At 49.0% G+C, this 19,251-nt stretch overlaps 1 protein-coding gene across 2 annotated transcripts; it reads left to right on the top strand.

The window, feature by feature from the left end:
* The first annotated feature begins 4,595 nt into the window (after positions 1 to 4,595).
* On the top strand, positions 4,596 to 19,251 carry ZNF783 (zinc finger protein 783). Of its 2 annotated transcripts, XM_057733853.1 has the most exons (7): positions 4,596 to 4,792; positions 7,806 to 8,207; positions 8,292 to 8,418; positions 8,574 to 8,702; positions 13,022 to 13,150; positions 14,239 to 14,349; positions 16,114 to 19,251. In XM_057733853.1, exons 1-7 carry the CDS (start codon positions 4,769 to 4,771, stop codon positions 16,938 to 16,940), a joined length of 1,749 nt encoding a protein of 582 aa, XP_057589836.1. In that variant the 5' UTR covers positions 4,596 to 4,768; the 3' UTR covers positions 16,941 to 19,251. The 2 variants fall into 2 exon arrangements, with proteins under 2 accessions (XP_057589836.1, XP_057589837.1); XM_057733854.1 differs by lacking the exon at positions 14,239 to 14,349.

Here is a 19,251-nt window from a genome sequence, read left to right as displayed (position 1 = left end):
GCAACTAAAGATTCTGCGTGCCACAACTGAAGATTTTAAGTGTAGAACTCAGAACTTGGACAACCCACCTGCTCCGGCTTTCTCACCTTTCACACTAAATTCTCTATGCTGCTGCCACAGTGCGATTCCTGTCGTTCAGTCAATAAGCCGTAGTTTCCCACGACCACATTCAGCTCAGGCTTGCCTTCTCCCGGGAAGGCTCTTCTCTGTGAACCGAGTACTATTTATTTATTTATATATATATATATATATATTTTAATCTTTGCATGAATTCTTTTATTTTTATTTTTATTTTTTTATTTTTTTGGGGGTACCCCAAGTTCAATCTATTTATTTTTCAGTAGTCAGTTTGTAGGCCCCTTTTGTGAAAGCTTCCCTTGTTCATTTCTTGTATTCAACAAATATATGTTTAGCACCTACTATGTAGGCACTATTTCAAATACTTGGGATATTCAAACAACAATCTTTGCCCTAGTTGAGTTTACATTCTGTCAAAATCCGTTTCCTTTAAAAAAAATTTTTTTTTAAATTGAAGTATAGTTGTTGTACAATATGTAAGTTACAGGTGTATAGTGACTCACAATTTTTAAAGGTTATACTCAGTTTATAGTTATTATCAAATGTCTATATTCCCTGTGCTGTACAATATATCCTTGTAGCTTATTTTATGTATAATAGTTTGTACTTCTTAATCTACTACCTCTATGTTGCCCCTCCCCACTCCTTCTCCCCACTGGTAACCCATAGTTTGTTCTTCATATCTGTGAGTCTCTCTTTTTTGTCATATTCACTAGTTTGTTGTATTTTTTAGATTCCACATATAAGTGATATCATACAGTATTTGTCTTTGTCTAACATTTTATTTAGCATAATACCCTCCAAGTCCATCCATGTTGTTGCAAATGGCAAAATTCCATTCTTTTTTATGGCTAATAGTCCATTGTATATATGTGCCACATCTTCATTATCCATTCATCTGTTGATGGACACTTAAGTTGCTTCCATATCTTGGTAACTGTAAATAATGCTGCTGTGAACATTGGGGGTGAAAATCTGTTTCCTTCTTGTACTGTACATTTGCATAGCCTTAGATTTTGTTCACTCACGAATATCCGAGTAGCCTCCATGTGCAGAGTCTACAGAGTGAGGGATAAAAGGTTAAATCAGAGATTCTGTTCTTGGGCTTACAGGCTGTCAAGGGAATCTAATAGAAGATAGAAAATTATATGTCTTAAGTGAAGCTAAAAGTCTGTAAGAATTCAGAGGACAATTACATTCAGTTGTGGGACACTGGGGGAGGCTTTATGAGAGACGACTTTTGAGCTGGACCTTTAAGGATGAGACGAAGGACATTCTAAAAAGGAGCGACATGACCAAACTCAACATAATGGGGCGTGTACCAATAAACACCAATTCATTCGACTTGGCTGGAGGGTGGGGTGGGAGGAGGGGAATAGTAGGGGACATAGTTGGAAAGAGAGGTTGAGGTCAGATTGAGTTAGTAATAGGGAGCTGAGAGTTTTTTTTTACTGTGTGATAAAGTTCCATGCTATATGCTCTAATGACCAAAAATTTGTTTTGCAATCCTATTGCAAAAATCTACACAATGACATAAAATACTGCATACACGATCTGGTAAATAACACAATAAATGGAAGTCCAAATTTATAACCTAACATTTATTATGTTATGCTCATTATCCACTTACTGGCCTTTTAGCAATAAAGCACCCCTGTGACTCTGCATTAAATGTCTTCACAAGCTCATACATTAATAAATGTTTTATGTATATAGACATTTATATTAAATATAATATAATACACATAATTATATAATCAATATGTAATACAATCTACTAAGCAACATAATATATATTTATACTAAATATCTTCATAAACAAATATGGAGAGCTGAGAGTTTTGAGCAAAAGGGTGATCTGGATCTAGCTGTGGTTTGAGACTATTAACCTAATAAGAGGTACAGCATGCTTTTGTTGTTGTTGTCAGGGTAGGGGGTATGTGAGACGGTTTTTGAATGAGACCAGTAGGAGCCTGGCGAGGATCTGATTGCGTGCAGCTGCAGCAGGAAGAGAGCAACGGACAAGATCACCGAGGTAGGGTCAACAGGAGGTGATGCTTTTTGAAGGCAGGGATCAGGTCTTAATTGTATCCAATTCCACAGCCCCGAGCACGGGGGCTTCTGACATAGGTGCTCACTGCATGTTTGGTGAATGAACAGATATAACAGGAATTCACAGAACAGGGAGCTCAGTGCTGTCTGAACTAGGGAGGGCTTTGTGGAGGAAGTGGGATTTGGTTATACTTCTGGTCTCCCTCTGCTAATACTTTCCCTCCTACCACTTTATAATTCTGGGTGGGTCCACTTCCTAATCTAAAGGAAGGGTGAGGGGGCCACAGAAATTCTTTCTCTGAGCTGGCCCATCTCCTGGCCGAGGATGTTGGGGTGGGGGCAGTTAGCACTTGAGTATCTTGACCCACACACACATACCCTATGTGACCCTAGGTGTTGTTTCAGTGGCCCTCAACCTCTGACAAGCCCACCTTCTGCAGCACAGGCCGATGGCCGACTGTCTCAGAGTGGCCTGCACCTGGGCGAAGTCACCTCTGTCCCTCCCAGGGTCTGTGCCTCTACTTTGGAAATCCAGTGTTGTCAACTCACCCAGAGGTATTCAGGCCCTGGAGACCTGATCCAGAAAGAGCAAGTCCACAAGAGTCAGATTTATAACTAAGGACGCGAGTAATTTTAATTTATGTTAGAGCTACACCTGGCCTGACACCCAGACTGGTCTGCTCAGGAAACCACATTATGGTGTTAAGTTTTTGTATTTTTTGTTCAATATATTTATAAAATCAGAGCATGGGAATGGGAGGCAGTTTGGGGAGCTAACGGACAGGGCAGTGTGATCACTCAACCAGTAGAATCAACATTTCATGGCAACTAGTTAGAAATGAAATTCTGGACTCCCACCCACTCCAGCCTCAGACCTAGAAACTCTGAGACCCATGTGCCCAGCAGTCTGTATTTTAACAAGCACTCCAGCAGAGAATGATACACATTAAAGTTCGAATACTGACTTACAGAAACTCTTTTCTAAAAAACTCAGACCACCTGTGAAAAATTAGAGCACTCTTCCCTGAATAAAGCTTGTTAAATACTAACATCTTCTTCCTCTCCAATCCATTTCCAGACTCTTTGTTTGCCTTGGACATTAACTCTTATTTTATGAGATCACAACTTATAAAATTAAAAGAAATTTATAATCCTTAATATATTGGTCTGACTGACCCCTGAGAACCGAGGGATGCTCTTGTCTTCAGCACAAGTTTGCAAACTGCCTTAGGCCAGGTTACTTCAACAACGATTTCCACAATAAACAATGCCAAAAATGATTTGATTGCTTGTTACCTTAAAGTAACACTTCCTAACCTTGCCCCAAATTCTAGGGGTGCACCTTACTTGGAGAAGGTATCAATTTATGTTCTTACCATGTTCATTGACCACACTTCTGCTTGCATCAAATATATGGGCAAATCATTTTCTGCCTCCCTCCCAAGAGAAAATACTAAAAAAAAAAAAGAAAGAAAGAAAAAGAAACAAACAAAACATACACACAAAGAAACAAAACTGCAGAGTAATTTCTAGTGGGAAGAGTTTCCGGGCTTGTTGGACCAAGAGTGAGATGACTGGGAGATGCAGAAAAGATAGAAAATAAAACTTAAATTGCATACAGCGTATTTTACTTTACATTCAGCGGTTAACTGGTTTTCCAGAGTAAGGCTCCTCATGGGTTGCCGATGAAGCAAGTAGGTCCTAGACTGAGTCGTTTATTCAAGATGCCTCAGGGCCTGTGTCAGCGATGGATTTACTCTTGCTAGAGGATCGCCGGCAGGTGGCTGATGGGCAAATGGAGACTGGGTGTGGCCAAGAGGGCTTCAGAGCACTCCGCGTATCTGCTGGGAAGGTGGGCCCCAGGGAAGGAGGAGACCCAGGATCCGCAAAGGGAGGTTCGCGGACGGAGGCACGTGCTTCTTTTGTTTTTTAAACGAAACAAAAATATCCTGGGGTCTTTCTAGTTATTTTGGAAAACTAATACAGATTAAAACCCCTTATCGATCCCTCCCATCCCCTTGGCCTTTCCGGGGCAAAATGTATAGTCACTTTGGGTACCTTAGAGGTGTTAAAACGGCAAATCACGTGCATACACTTGAGATTACCCGGTAAGGACTGACCTTCTTCCCCCAAAGCTTCGAAGTTTCCTGCGCGTTTCCTTTATTAGCTCCCTGGCTGGATTCCCGCAGCACCGGGAGAGGGGTTGGGGTCCCTCCGAGTTGCCCCTGCGCATGGCCCGGGCGAGGCCCGAGGGTCGCCTACCGCCCGACGGGAGCCCGGCTGGAGGGCGCCGCGGCGCGTGCGGCCCCGCTGTCGACTCCCGCGGCCCAGGCGAGCGCGGGCGGCCGGCTCCTCCCGCGAGACCCCCGCGGCCGCCGGGAAGGGTGGGCGCGGAAGGCCGCGGGCCGCGGGCGTGCGGTCCTTCGGGCTGCAGGGGGCGCTGTGCGCGCCCTCGGGCCCGGCCGCGAGCGCAGCTCTTGTTTAAAGGGCCGGCGGGGCACGTGGCTCGGACGCAGCTCGCGGCCGCCCGGCAGGATCTCTGAGGCTGGGCGGCACCGCTCCGCCTCCGTCGCCGCGCCGCGCCGGGTCCGACAGGCCGGGCCTGAGGAGAGCCGCCGAGAGAGGGACGCAGGCAGCCATGGCCGAAGCGGCGCCTGCCCCGGTAAGCGCCCCGCGCGCGGACGCCCAGCCCGACCGGGCCGCCGCCGCCGCCGCGTGGCCCCGCGAGGGTCTCGGCCGGGCGACCCGAGCGGCCCGCGGAGCGGCCTCCTCGCCGCCGCCTCCGCCCAGGCCCGCGCCCGCGCTCGCGCGTCGGGCCCGCTCGTGCCGCCCGGCCGCCCTGGCTCTGGCCGGGCTTTGAGGCCGAGCGGCCGGGCGGCCCAAACGCCAGGCCGGGCTCGGCGGGCGGGCGGCCCCGACGTCGGGGGACAGGCCGGGCTTTCCAGGCACACTTTAGATGACAGCCCTCGTCTTTGAGCTGAGTGGCTGCCTCCCCCCGTCCATTGTCTCACTGGAGGTCTGGCGGCCCCGGAGGCAGGCGCGGGGCACAGGCATCGGCCCCATTCGCTTCTGACAGCCGGAGCCTGAGGCTCGGGGCGGGGACCGGTCCAAAGTCGCCCAGCTGGTCGAGGCCAGAGCCTGAAGCCCACCTGGGGCTACGGAGTTACACCCCCTTTAAGGTGCCCAAGTGATGTTCTGACACCTCAGTGCTGAGTGCTGTTTACTGGATGGATTGTAATTGTGGTGCTTTTTTTTGTTGGTGTTTGTTTTTTCTGTTTGGCTGGTTTTATTTTTTTTTAAGATTAATTTAGCAGATATTAGAATGTTGGCTGATAATGTGCAGTGTGTCCAATTCGGAGAAAATAATCTTTTGGCCTTTTTTCACATACTGGAAAAACATTTATAAAGAGCTCAATAAACGGTATCCACTATTAACACCTTTTTTTAAGAAATTAATTAATTTATTGGCTGCATTGCGTCTTCACTGCTGCACACAGGCTTTCTGTAGTTGCGGAGAGCGGGAGCTAATCATCACTGCCGTGCGCAGGCTTCTCACTGCAGTGGCTCCTCTTGTTGCGGACTGAGGGCTCAGGCTCTAGAGCACAGGCTCAGTAGTTGTGGCACAAGGGCATAGTTGCTGCATCACATGGGGGATCTTCCTGGAGCAGGGATCTAGCTGCTGTCCTCTGCATTAGCAGGCGAATTCATAACCACTGCGCCACCTAGGAAGTCGCTATTAACAAGGGTTTTGAAGCCTTGATTTTTCTGGATGCTAATTATTCTGGATGCTTTTTAAGGAGGAACTTTCCTCTTTAGCGAGTTTGGTGTGTGCTTTTTTAAGGGTTCTCTGAGTGCAAGGGAGAAAAAGAGGATGCGAGTTCTTGGGGTTTATGGCTGTGCTCCCTGGAGGAAGCCGCCAGGAAGGCCTTTCCCTGGGGATACAGCTCCCACTCAGCTGGGGACCACTTCCTCAGCACTCTTTCTGACCATTCTTATCCACCGGTACCTTTCCCTCTTCTGTCTTGTAGCACCTGAGATCCCAAGAAACTCCTCAAATGGGACAGATTTGCCCTCAACTTTCGTTACTTCATGGTATCACACTGTTATTTACTCTATTATGACTATTTTTGTGGAGAAGGAGAAGGAAGAACCACAGTTTTTTCTGCATCCCCACTGTACCTTTACTATGACAGGCGTTCAGTAATTGTTATTGAACGAATGTGTTGTTTAATTGTTTAGTCATTCACTCATTCAGTAGGTATTTACGGAGCATTTGTTGTGAATGGGGCACTCTTTTAGAAGCTGGGAATACAACAGTGAATAACATGAAGCTTATGTCCTCATGGGGAAGCAAACGCTCACACAGGCAGACACATGGCACGATCGTAGATTATTAGTGCTGTGAAGGAAGAGACTAGCAGGGGACCTATTTTAGGTCTGTCGGTTGGCAAAGGTCTCTGTGAGGCAGTGTTTAGGCTGGAGCCTTATATGAGAGGGAGCCAGGTGTGCAGAGGGGTGTGGGGAGAGCGAACACAAAGGTGGAGGAGAGAGCTGGGTGCACCGTAGGAATCCACGGAGGCCAGGGTAGCTGCAGTGTAGTAAATGCCCAGGAGGATGTAAGGTCAGGGGTAGACTGGGATACGATAAGATGTTTATTAGATTTTATTCTGGCTTCACTGGGAAGCTGTCGATCAGGGGACCAAAATGATCTGGTCTGTGTATTTAAAAGATTACTGACCACCCTGTGGAAAGTGTATTGTTGGGGGAGAAGGGTGACCTGGGGAAACCCACTGGGCAGGATTGCAGTGGTTCTGGGGAAAGGCAACTGAGGCTTGGACTAGTCATGGCAGAGAAGGAGAAAAGAAGATAGGACTGAGATAGTTTCAGAAGTTGGACGGATAGGACTTGATGGTGATTTGACCGTGAGGATGAGTGCAGTGCAGGGGTGAAGCGTCAATTCATCTTTCCAACAAGGCTTTTAGTGAGATGAGCTGGGCCTGAGGCCCTGTCATCAGGCACTGGGGTAAGCTGAGGCTCTTCAGAATCTCTTTTCCAGGGTGCTGAAGGACAATGCAGTGAAAGAGGTGGAGGAAAAAGGGCACGTGAACTACTGCATCCCTGAGCCAGAACCACCACCATCATCAACACCCTCCTTATTATCAACAGCACAGGGCTCACATTTATTATTTGCCACGTGCTGAACATTAAGTGCTTTTTACGAAGATTGTATCATCAGTTCTCACAATCCCATCATGTAGGCACCATTATTACCCCCATTTTATAGATGTTGAAATGCTTAACAAACCTTGCCAAAGTCACCAGCTGGTGAATGGTACAGGCGCCAGCTGCACTTGGGCTGTTTGACTGTGGAGCTTTTGAGTTTCGGAGGAGGAGACGGAGACCCAAGAAGGGAAGTCACCTGGGTGAGGCCACAGATGCTTTCCTGCTTTGGCCACACTTTTCCTCCTGTTTCCCACTTGCTAACACCCTGGTTCAGCCAGTGGCTCCTGTCCTTAAGGCTGGATGTCCCCTCTCCCCAACCCCCGGCTTCCTGACTGGTCCTCAGGATCCCAGGTGGGGCTTCACCTGGGCAGGTGCCATTCTGAGGTTACTTTTTGAGATGGACATTTTGACTGGATAATTCTGATAACATCTCTCCTTTCTCTTGTGGACAGGCTCCAGAGAGGGACAAGCAAACAGGGGATGAAAGGCCTTCAACTCCTTCTTCATCACCTCAGCCAGCTGCTGAGAAGAACTCATACCTCTACTCCACGGAGATCACGCTGTGGACAGTGGTGGCCGCCATCCAGGCCTTGGAGAAGAAGGTGGATTCCTGCCTGGCCCGCCTGCTGACTCTGGAGGGGCGGACGGGGACGACCGAGAAGAAGCTGGCCGACTGCGAGAAGACGGCCATGGAGTTTGGGAACCAGCTGGAGGGCAAGTGGGTGGTGCTGGGGACCCTGCTGCAGGAGTACGGGCTGCTGCAGAGGCGGCTGGAGAACATGGAGAACCTGCTGAGAAACAGGAACTTCTGGATCCTGCGATTGCCCCCGGGCAGCAAGGGTGAAGCCCCCAAGGTAAGCCCTGGGCACCAGGGGTGGAACAGTCTGCACCCATGCCCATCAGCATGCAGGTAAGCATGCATGACACTGTGGTTCCAGGTGCCCGTGACCTTTGATGACGTGGCGGTGTATTTCTCTGAGCCGGAGTGGGGCAAGCTGGATGAGTGGCAGAAGGAGCTGTACAAGCACGTGATGAGGGGCAACTATGAGATGCTTGTCTCCCTTGGTAAGGCTGTGTAGGTGGCGCTCTAGGGCTCTGTCCACAGATCAGCTTCCTGCAGTCTATGTCTTGGCTTCGGCTTCTGTTCCTCTGGGTGTCTCTATGGGCACCTGGGTGGCGGGTGTCCAGTTCTGACCCAGCTCTCTCTATCCTGTACGCAGATTATGCCATCTCCAAACCGGACATCCTCACGCGGATGGAGAGGGGAGAGGAGCCTTGTCCTGAAGGCCCATGGGGCCGGGAGGAGGGAAATGAGAGAGAGGAAGCACGCCCAAGGTGGCCAGGTGCTGGTGAGTGGGAGCAAGACTTGGGAGCGGCTGGGGACGGTCCATCCGTGTCCCCACTCTCCTGCCCTTCTGTGCTGTGGGGCCAGGAAGGAGCACAGGCCCTTAAGCCAGGGGGCCATGCTCTAGCCACCTTCACCCATTTCACCTGCCCCATCCCTCACCTCCACCAATCTGTTCTCTGTATCTATGACCTCATTTTTGTGTCTTTGGTTGTTTTTAATAGATTCCGTGTATGAGTGAGATCACACAATACTTGTCTTTCTCTGTTTGACTTATTTCATTTAGCATAATGTCCTCAAGGTTATAGCAAATGACAAGATTTCATCCTTTTTTGTGGCTGAATAATATTCCATTGTATGTTTATGCCACATTTTCTTCATTCATCTATCAGTGGACACTTCAGTTGTTTCCATATCTTGGCTATTGTTTATAAATAGTGCTGCAGTGTGCATCAGGGTGCAGATATCTTTTTGAGTTAGTGTTTTTATTTTCTTTGGAAAAATACCGAGAAGTGGGATTGCTGGATCATATGGTAGTTCTATTTTTAATTTTTTGAGGAACCCTATACTGTTTTCCATTGTGGCTGCACCAATTTACATTCCCACCAACAGAGTACAGGGTTCCCTTTTCTCCACAGCGTTGTCATGTCTTGTCTTGTTGATAGTAGCCATTCTTACAGATGTGAGGTGATACCTCATTGTGGTTTTCATTTGCATTTCCCTGATGGTAGTGATGTTGAGCATCTTTTCACATGCCTGTTGCCCATCTGTATGTCTTCTTTGGAAAAATGTCCATTTAGATCTTCTGTCCATTCTTTTAATTGTATTTTTTTGCTATTGAGTTGTATGAGGTCCTTGTATATTTTGGATGTTAACCCCTTATCAGATGTATGATTTGCAAATATTTTCTTCCATTCAGCAGGTTACATTTTCATTTTATTGATGGTTTCCTTTGCTGTGCAGAAGCTTTTTAGTTTGATGTATTCCCCCTTGTTTATATTTGCTTTTGGTGTCAAATCCAAAAAATCGTTGCCAAGACTGATGTCAAAGAGCTTACTGCCTATGTTTTCTACTTGGAGTCTTACGGTTTCAGGCCTTACCTGGTTGCCTTTCTTTTTGTGATTATCAGCCTTATCTGTCTATTATAAAGTTCCCCATCAGCTTTTCACCTAATGATTTTGATAACCATTGAAGACTGTTGCCTGGATTCAGTGTTTTATTAGGGGTTGCAAAATGGTGAAATTCAGTCATTAGTTCTGCACCTAATAGCTGAAACTCTTTTAAAGAATAATTTCCCTAACCAACTCTTTCAGTTACCTTGAAATATAGTCTGTACAGAAAAGGCAGGATAGATGCTTCTTTCCCCTCCTCAGTTTTTAGAAAGAAGAGTTGCTTCCTTAGAAGTCTCCAAAGGTGACCAATACTTGGGCTTTTCTTTCTTTCTTTTTTTGATTATTATTATGATTTCATAGGTTATTGAGTATTTTATATATGCTGTCCTATACACGCAGCCACTATTTTCATGATTAAGTTGTCCCATTTTTAGCTCTTGGGAGCCCCTTCAGGTTGACCTGTAGGTCATTTTGATGTAACCTTGATGGCGTTCAGACACCATAGGATGTTCTAGCTTCACCTTGTGTATTTCCTTCCCCAGACCTGGAATAAGAGTTTCTCCAAGAAGTTTTGATTTCTCTCAATGAGGAATGGTATTCAGAGACTGCCAGTAGTTGCTAATTTTTGGCATTACTTCTAGGCCTTTTCAGAAAATACGAATTTTTGAGAAGAAAAAAATCATGAGTTCCTAATGATATTTCTAATTCAAATTTAGTGTCCTTTGACTTTATACTTGTATGTCACTTTTACATGGACATCTTAAATTCCTCACTATATTAGCATGATTACTTATTTCCATTATCTTATAGCCAAATCTTAATATTCCATTATTCTCTGTCTTACCTTTGGAAATAATTTCAAACAATTGAGTCAATATTACTACTAACAGTTACACTTTTAATTGAAATTTGAAATTTCTTTGCAGCTCTTTTTGTCCTCTGAATGCATATTTCATTTAAGACTTAATAGACAAAATAGTGCCTTTTAAAATCACTTGAAATAATTATTTTCTCTATGTGGTTATGCCACCAACTTGATATACAGTTAAGTTTGTTTCTGCTTAATTATAGATTTTTAGCAATGGCTTTTTTTACTTTTTGCTTTAATTTAACTTTATGAATATGTAAGACATGGTTGCAGAGTCAAAATGATTTAACAGGATATACTCAGGGAGCTCTCATTTCCATCCTTTTCCCCTCCCTCTCCTTATAGATGACCATTTTTATTTATTTCTTGTTTATGCTTCCATTGTTTCCTTTTGAAAATATCAGTACACATAGATACCTTTGTAGTCCCCCATACTGTTTGTCTTCAGAATACTTCATAGCAGTATGTAGAGATCTTCCTAATTTTTTTTTGTGAATATGGAGTGTTCCATGGTGTGATATACCATAGTTTACTTAACCAGTCTTCACTGATGGATTATTTGGGGCATAGCCAGTATTTTGCTGATATAAATAATGCTGCAGAGAATATTCTGTGCATAAGTCAGTTGATATTTTTGCCAGTGTATCTTTGGAATAGAATCCCAGAAGCTGGACTGTGGGGTCAAAGGTAAATGAATATGTAATTTTAAAAGAATTTATCACCAGCTCCCCCTCCACAGGGGTTGTGTCGTTTACATTCCCATCAGCGTTGTGAAAGAGGGCCTCTTTCCCCACAGCCTTGCCACTAGAGAATGTGCTCACACTTGTAGGATTTTTGTCTGCATAATAGGTAAGAAGTATTTCAGTGTAATTAAAAAAAAAAAGATTTATTAGAAATAATTCACAAACCATACAATTCACTTATTTAACGTATACAATTCAGTGCTTTCTAGCATATTCATAGGTAAGTGCAGCCAACACCACAGTCAATTTTATAACATTTTTTTCACCCCAAAAGCAAGCCCTGTCTCTTTCAGCTATCACCCTCAACCCCTTCCCAGCCCTAAACAACAACAAATCTGTTTTCTGACTCTATAGATTTGCCTATTCTGGGCATGTCACGTAAGTGGAATCATACAGTATGTGGTCTTTTGTGTCTGCATTCTTTCACCTAGCATAATGTTTTTAAGGTTCATCTATATTGTACTGTGTATCAGCACTTTATTTTTTTTCTTATTTTAGTTAAATACATATAAAACTTACCATAGTAACTGTTTTTAAATATACAATTCAGTGATATTAAATACATTCACCATGTTGTGCAGCCATCACCACCATTCATCTCTTTTACTCTTTTCATCTATACCCATCAAACAATAACACTCCCCCCACCCCTTTCTCAGCCCCTGGCAACCACAGTTCTACTTTCTGTCTCTATGAATTTGAGTACTCTAAGTACTTCATATAAATGAAATCATACAGTATTTGTCTTTTTGTGATTGGCTTATTTCACTTAGCACAGTATCATCAAGGTTCATCTATGTTGTAGCATATGTCAGAATTTCCTTCCTTATTAAGGCATTCGTTATATTGAGGTGGTTTCCTTCTATTCTTAGTTTTTTGAGTAGTTTTTTCATAAAAGGGTGTTGAATTTTGTCAAATATTTTTTCTGCATCAACCAAGATGATCATGTGGTTTCCCCCCTTCATTCTCTACATGTGCTGTATTCCAGTGATCCAGTTTCATTTGTTGAACCATCCTTGCTTTCCAGGAATAAACTCCACTTGGTTGTGGTATTTAATCCTTTTAATGTGCTGCTGAATTTAGTTTGCTAGCATTTTGTTGATATTGGGATATTGGTCTGTAGTTTTCTTGTAGTGTCCATTTGGCTGTGGTAACAGTGTAATTTTGTTTATAGGCCATTTAAATTTTTTATTCTGTGAAATATTCATGTCTTTTCCCCTAGGAAGCTTTTTAAAAATGCATACTTGCTAGGCCCACCCAGAACTAAGATCTTGGGGGTGTTCCCCAGGGGATCTTGGGATTGGGAACTACTGTTGAAATGTTCTGAGCCAGGAGTCCCTAAAAAGCCAGATCTCTGGTCCTGCTGTGTCATGACCTGTCTGGTACTATCGGATAACTTACCGTGCTCTATATACCATTTCCTTTTCTCAGACGTGGAGGCTTTAGCCTAGAATCTAGTTACTAGATAATCAGTGACGTTCACCTAATTATTCTACCCTGTGTTTGACCTGGTGTGGCAGGTGACTGCATTTAGCCACTCCCCAGAGGCTCCTGGGAGACCTCTGTGTTGTCCTTACTGTCACTGATTTGCATCTCCCAGGCCTTCCTCTATACCCAGAGCACATCCCCAGCCCCGTCAGCCCTGCCCAGGAGGAGCCAAAAGAAGGTCAGGCCTCCAGGCACCATCAAGACTCAGAAACAAGAGTAACCCCACCTGAAATGAGCACTGGTGAGTGAGGGCTGCTGGGCAGTCATGTGAACAGGACCAGACGAGCGGTACTGAGAATAAGTGCCGCAGCTCAAGGGTGGGAGAGGTGGCTGGGGACTGGGCTGGGCCAGTCTGAACTGCACAGGCTTCCTGAAAAAGGGGCCCAGAGACAGGGCTCAGAGGTAGCTTTTGCTGGGAACGTAGGGTATTTTCAGCAGGAGAAAGCAGTCTACGCAGAGGTACGGGTTCCTCAGGTATGTTGGGAGCCAGGTGCACCAGTCTGGCTGGAGCGAGGGGAAGGGCACAGGAGGGGGACATTGGGCCTCTTCAGGGTTCTTAGGACAGTCACCTTAATGGGGCGGTGTGTGTCGCATGCCCAGCACGGTGCCAGCATGTGTGTTCCTCCGTGGGTGTCCTCTTTCTGAAGGCCTGTGAGGGCTCTGTGGCTCCAGTTACCCCTTCCAATGTTCTCTGCTTTTGTTTAGAGGAAATCCTTGCCCATCCTGTCACAGAAATGGAGTATAATTCAGAGGGCACTTAGCATAGCACTTGGCAGATAACCCAGAGCCTTGTTTGCTGTCTCCAGACTGCTCTTTGCTGGCTTGGCGTCCCCCTCCTGCTGTCCTGACCGTTCAGTCTCTGGGTTGCCTCTGTCCAGTGACTTCTGTGTATCTTCCCCACTGAATATGGGCCCCTGCAGTTGGAGGTGACTCTCTCCCCACCTTCCCTGTGTCAGTCCTTCCCAGCCAATGTGGAAGAGGACTAGGACCTTCTCATTGTCCCTGCTCTGTTGCAGACCTGGCGCTGTGCCCTGGGGCCTCCCCAAACCCTCTGTCCTTTTGAGGCCCATCAGGGTGACTGCCAGATGTGGAGGGGCCAGTTGTTAGCACCGCCTGTGTGGGGATTGGGGGTGTGGCCTTCCCCTCTCTCCTCCCACCTCTGAGGCAGAGGCTGCCGGGTGGGCATCTGTCACCCTCGGGACAGAACCAGACGCTCCCTCCTCCTGAGCCGCAGGCACTTGAGTGTATCCTGGGCCTGCTAGGGAATGGCTGTGTGTCCCTGCGGGAGCCTGCTGTTGGGAAAGGCCTTCACGGGACTCTCTCTCACAGGGCCCCCAGCCAGCACCAGCGTTTTGTCCTCTGTTAAACGGGAGGAAGAATCTTCAGATGGGGAGTTACCTCCCTCCCCTCCCAGAGACATCCTGCCCGGCATGGGGCCAGGTGAGTGAAGGGAGGAGGCCCCATGGCCACAGCAGAGCCTTGGAGGAGCGCGGGGGCCCTTTTGGAGTGGAGGAGGGGTTGCACGATGGACCTGGTGAGGGGTTTCCTCCTGAGGGCTCCCTCCCTCACCCCCCAAGTATTAATTCCCTGGGGCTCTAGGGACCCAGATCACCTAAGGTCCTGTTCTTCCTCCATCGCCATCTGGTCTGGCTGGAAAGGTGCTGCTTAAAACGAGCTGTGTGCTGCCAGGTGTGTGGTCTGGTGACAGAACCTGCTCACGGCCACCCTATGACGTGGCCCAACCTCACAGGCTCTCAGGTCTTACAGTTTGAATGTGGAGGCCTGTGATTTAAGTTTAGTTCTTCCTGCTTAGAGTCTGTGTGTTTTCTGTAAACCGGGCTTACACCCTGATAAGCAGGGAAAAAGAAAGCGATTATTGCCTTTCTTGGCCCAAAAGAAAGGCATCCAGCTCTCCCCCCATTCCATCCTGGTACCTGCTTTGTTGGGAGGCACATGTGAGCTCTGGGTTCACCTTGGGGTTGTGGTGTGGCTGCAGGTGGGCCTCAAATGAAAAGGCCTTCACAAAGAAGAGGGCCTGAGACCCTCACTAATTCCCAAGCCCAAGAATACCAGGGCGGCCTATTCAATGCAACTAGCTTTTACCTCAAAGTTTACATGATTCTTAGACTCTTAATGACCTGTAGCTGGAGGACTAAATTGGGAACAGTGGGTCGCTTCTAACATAGAAATAAAGTTCTGCCATGAGTGATTTCTGAGGATTGCTGGGTGCGCGGTGAGCAGAGAGCCCACGGTCTTGCTGTCGGGTGCTGCCCTGGAGGTTCGCCAGTTAAGTGCTCTTTTCCTCATTGGCCTCCCAGCTCGTGGTTTCAGCTCAGACTTCAGCAAGAAGAGAAATCACTCTTGTCCTGGATCTTGGAAGTTGCCTGTTGAGGGCTGAAGGTTTTCGTTCTAATAGGCAGAGGGCGAGATTCTCTGTCACCATCGAGCAGACCGTGTGGTCTACCAGCTGAGGCTGCCGGATGCTGGGGGAGGTCAGAGAAGAGTGTGGTTGAGGCTGGCTCCAGAGGAAACCAGAAGTGAGCAGCAGCTGGAGGATGTGGGAGACGGCAGGGTTCCAGGCAGGGCTCTGAGGCCAGGACCTGCCTCCCAGCGACAGGGACCGCTGGGAGCTGCTGCTGAGACCGTCCGTCGCTGCCTCAGTCCCACCTCAGAGTCAAGTATGACCCACACTGAGGCCCAGCTGGGAAGCCCAGGACTTGTGCCTGCTTTCTGTCACCTGGGAGCATGGTGCCAGGCAGGTGGTGGATGCTCAGTGTGGATTTGTTACGCGGCTGAGAAGCTCTGAGGGGTCTAAGTCACCCACCACCTCCAGGCCCCAAGCCTCTTACCTAGTCTGGGGGCAGTCAGGGCCCGCAGGGCTCATTGCCATTCATAGATCAGAACTACAGTCAGAACTTTGGGGGTCCTGCATGGCCAGCATGTCTCAGGGGCCAGGATATAGGCCTCTTTGTCTTCCCTTCATTTTCCCACCCATCTGTCTCCCCTGGTCTGAGCCCTGACCCTTAACCCCTGCTCTCAGCAGTGTTTCCCTGCTCTGACCCGAGCACTCAGAGAAGGGGCTCAGTGAAGGTGGGAGTGGGCGGGGCTGGTGTCCTGGAGGCCAGTGCTGGGTCTGCGGCCGCTTAGGGGGTGGGGGCCGGCCGGTGTGGCCCACTTGAAGTCAACCCAGATTCCATTTGCCAGGTGGTGGCGGTGTGGTCATCAAGACGGAAGCACAATCTGAGGACGAGATGATGCCTGAGCAGCTCTTCCTGGGCGAGACCCCGAGCCAGTCGGCATGTAGACTCCCCAAAGGGCCCAGAAGCAGGACCGGGGGTTCCGGCCGGCTTCACGCAGGGAGAGTGCCCAGGGCGCGGGCAGGAGACCCTCGGCCACCGGGGACTGGGGGCGAGCCGCCCCGTGTCCTCCCCCGCCGGCGAGAGCGGGCCTTCCCCTGCCCTGACTGCGGGCAGAGCTTCCGCCTGAAGATCAATCTGACCATTCACCAGCGGACCCACGTGGAGGAGGAGCAGCACCGGGAGGCCCGGGGCGGCTCGCCCACCGGGTGGGGGGACGCCCACTCCGCGCTGGAGCCGGGGGAGGTGGTGGTGCCCGGCCCGGTCATCCGCTGGCTCCCCGAGGAGCCCGAGGGCCGCCGGTCCTTCGTGGGGCGGAGGCCGGCGGCTGCCAAGGTGTACCACTGCAGCGAGTGCCTGCGCTTCTTCCAGCAGCGGAAGAGCCTGCTGCTGCACCAGCGCCTGCACACGGGCAACAGCCAGGGCTGGCCCGCCTGCCCCTACTGCGGCAAGGCCTTCCGCCGGCCCTCGGACCTCTTCCGGCACCAGCGCATCCACACGGGCGAGCGGCCCTATCAGTGCCCTCAGTGCGGCCGGGCCTTCAACCGGAACCACCACCTGGCGGTCCACATGCAGACGCACGCCCGAGGCCAGGTGGGCCCGCACTTTCCTGCTCCCTCTGCCCGCCCCGGGAGCCCGCCCCTGCCCCGGGCTGGCCACTCCGAGGAGGGCTGACCAGGCAGGAGCCTGCGGGGGCACCCGGGCAGGACCTTCTCTCCACCTGCGGAGCCTTTCCACTTGTGCCTGATGCTGGTTCCTCCTTCTGGGATGGCTTGGAGAGATTTTTTTTTTCCTTCATTCAAATGGGAAGCAGTGGCCTTTTTGGTGACAGAGTGTATGTGTGTGACCAGATGCCTCAGTTTCTTAAGTTTGTCACTGCTGCCCTTTCTACATTCCTGACTTATAAAGGATCCATTAAGGCTTAGGGGTGCCAAGCTTTGGTGGGGCCTTTGACAGGTCCCATGGATAGGGAGGAGGACCAGAGGCCATGGCCTTTCCAGTAGGGGGTGTTAGAGACATTGGGGGCCTGGGGTTTGATTTTGTACACAGAGGTCTTGGCTTTCTGTCAACACGAGAAACAGCAGAGTGGACAGACAGCCTGAAGAATAGGCACTGGAAATTTGAGTTTTCTACTGTTATTTTGAAACTTTTTTTCTTTTTATGGAGTTTTTCCAAGTGTTTTCGTAAGTATTGTGTGTGGTTGTAAAGGGGACCAAGAACTCCTGAGGGGCAGGAATTATTCTGCTACCTCCTTGTTGTGGAGGTGGCAGAGGGACTGTTGATGGGGATGCCTTGGCTGCTGCCCTGGAAACCAGGTGTCTGCCCGGAGTGATTCCCAGTATTCCTAGTCCTTTCCCCCGTGGGTGTCCACATCCATGATGACTTCGGTAATCAGCTGAGAGGGGGAACTGAAGCCTGGAGTGGATGACACTTCCCCCAGGGTCTCAGTGTTCATGGGTGTCCACACTCCACAGACTGGACCCCACCTTACACCTGGGGGTGGGGGGTCAGGTGCACAGCGGGTCCATGAAGTTCCTCCCCGAGAGGAAGATCCTGGTCTCAGTGAGGCTGGTCAGTCAGTGAGGCTGGTCAGCCACCGTGGACTGGGGGGTTGCCAGGCCTGACTTGTCACATCAAAGGAAGGGGCTGCATTCTAGAACTTGGGGCTCATGGCAGAGTTAGGCCAGGAGATCTAGGTGACTCTTTTAATCACCTCCAGCCTTATGGTCCTTGTCTGTCGAAGGTGGTAATGACCCCAGTGCATCCTGCCTCACCTTGGAGTTGTCAGGGTCATCATAGATGTAGAGGCAACGGGACGAATAAGAAGCCTGATTTTGACCTTCCTTTCAAGTTCAGGGCCCGCTTTCTCTTCTGTGTTGATCTCCAGCCCTTTTCCCAGTCAGAATCACTCAAGAAGGACCTTAATTTTCTGAAGTGAGTGGAACGTCCCATGGGGGCAGAGTGAGGTAAGACTTTCCCTTTGGGCTATATCCTCCAGGAGCCCTTTGTACCTCAGTGGAACAAATTCTTACCAAAGCAATGAGGTTCAGACTGGAGGTTTGGGCAGGATCACTGGGCCTCATGGCGAAGTCTTGGTGGCAGCTAGCGTCTTGTGCCTCTGAAATCACACCACTTTGGTGCTACCTATAGACCAGTCCGTGGTCTGGGTGATTTTGAAGCTGGAGTGATGGGTCCTCAGCTCTTCTGATTGTTGTCTTACTTGTCTGGCACTATGTGAAATGTCCAGGGTTCCGCCTGCTTCCAGGTGCCTGGGTCCTTGGCTGTGCCACTTCCTGTTGCCCCCTCAGACCCTTGGACCTCTCCCAAAGTCCTGAACAGGGTTGGGGGCAGATGGAAACATTGCTGTCATCTCTGGGGAGAGAGTGAGTATACACGTCAGTGACAGCTCAGCCAAGCTCCTGAGGGCTTGGGAGAGGTGCCTCCCTTCCCTGCCATAGATTCCGTTTGTCTGCTCTGACGTCCCCAGCCCTTGCCAGGAGCCCCATAGTCAGGGCTGGGTTGTCAGCAAGTGTGCAGACAGGATGTGGTGCTAGTGTAGCTGCTGAGAGCTTAACCCTCAGCTGCGAGAGCTAGTCTCAGGTGTTTCCTTGGGATGCCTCAGGGCTCAGAGTTTTTAGGCCTTTTTCATGCTTAATGCCCTGTGTAAATACCGAAACTAACAGAAACAGCAGTTGCTATGCACTGGTGCTCCCCTTCTTCCAAAGCATTCAATGTGCCAGGCTCCCGGCTAGGCCCTGTGAGTGTGCCTGGCACTCAGAGGTGTTCAATGGACGTTCTTTACACTAAAATGAGTCAGCGGAGGCTGCGTGACCCAGGAGGCTGGAGCCTGGTTTGACCCCAGACTCACCCCCAGCTTTGGGTCTCGGGTTCCTCATGTGTAAAAGCAAAGTTGGGGTTCCGGTGTTAAAGGCCCTTGAGAACTGCGATGATGGCGGAACCTTGGCCCCATCAGTGCTCAATAAAT

This window comes from Hippopotamus amphibius, chromosome 4 (assembly GCF_030028045.1).
Source record: "Hippopotamus amphibius kiboko isolate mHipAmp2 chromosome 4, mHipAmp2.hap2, whole genome shotgun sequence".
In the NCBI taxonomy this organism is placed as follows: domain Eukaryota; kingdom Metazoa; phylum Chordata; class Mammalia; order Artiodactyla; family Hippopotamidae; genus Hippopotamus; species Hippopotamus amphibius.
Note: the sequence above shows the minus strand (reverse complement) of the source record. Positions and strands in the feature narration are given on the sequence as shown.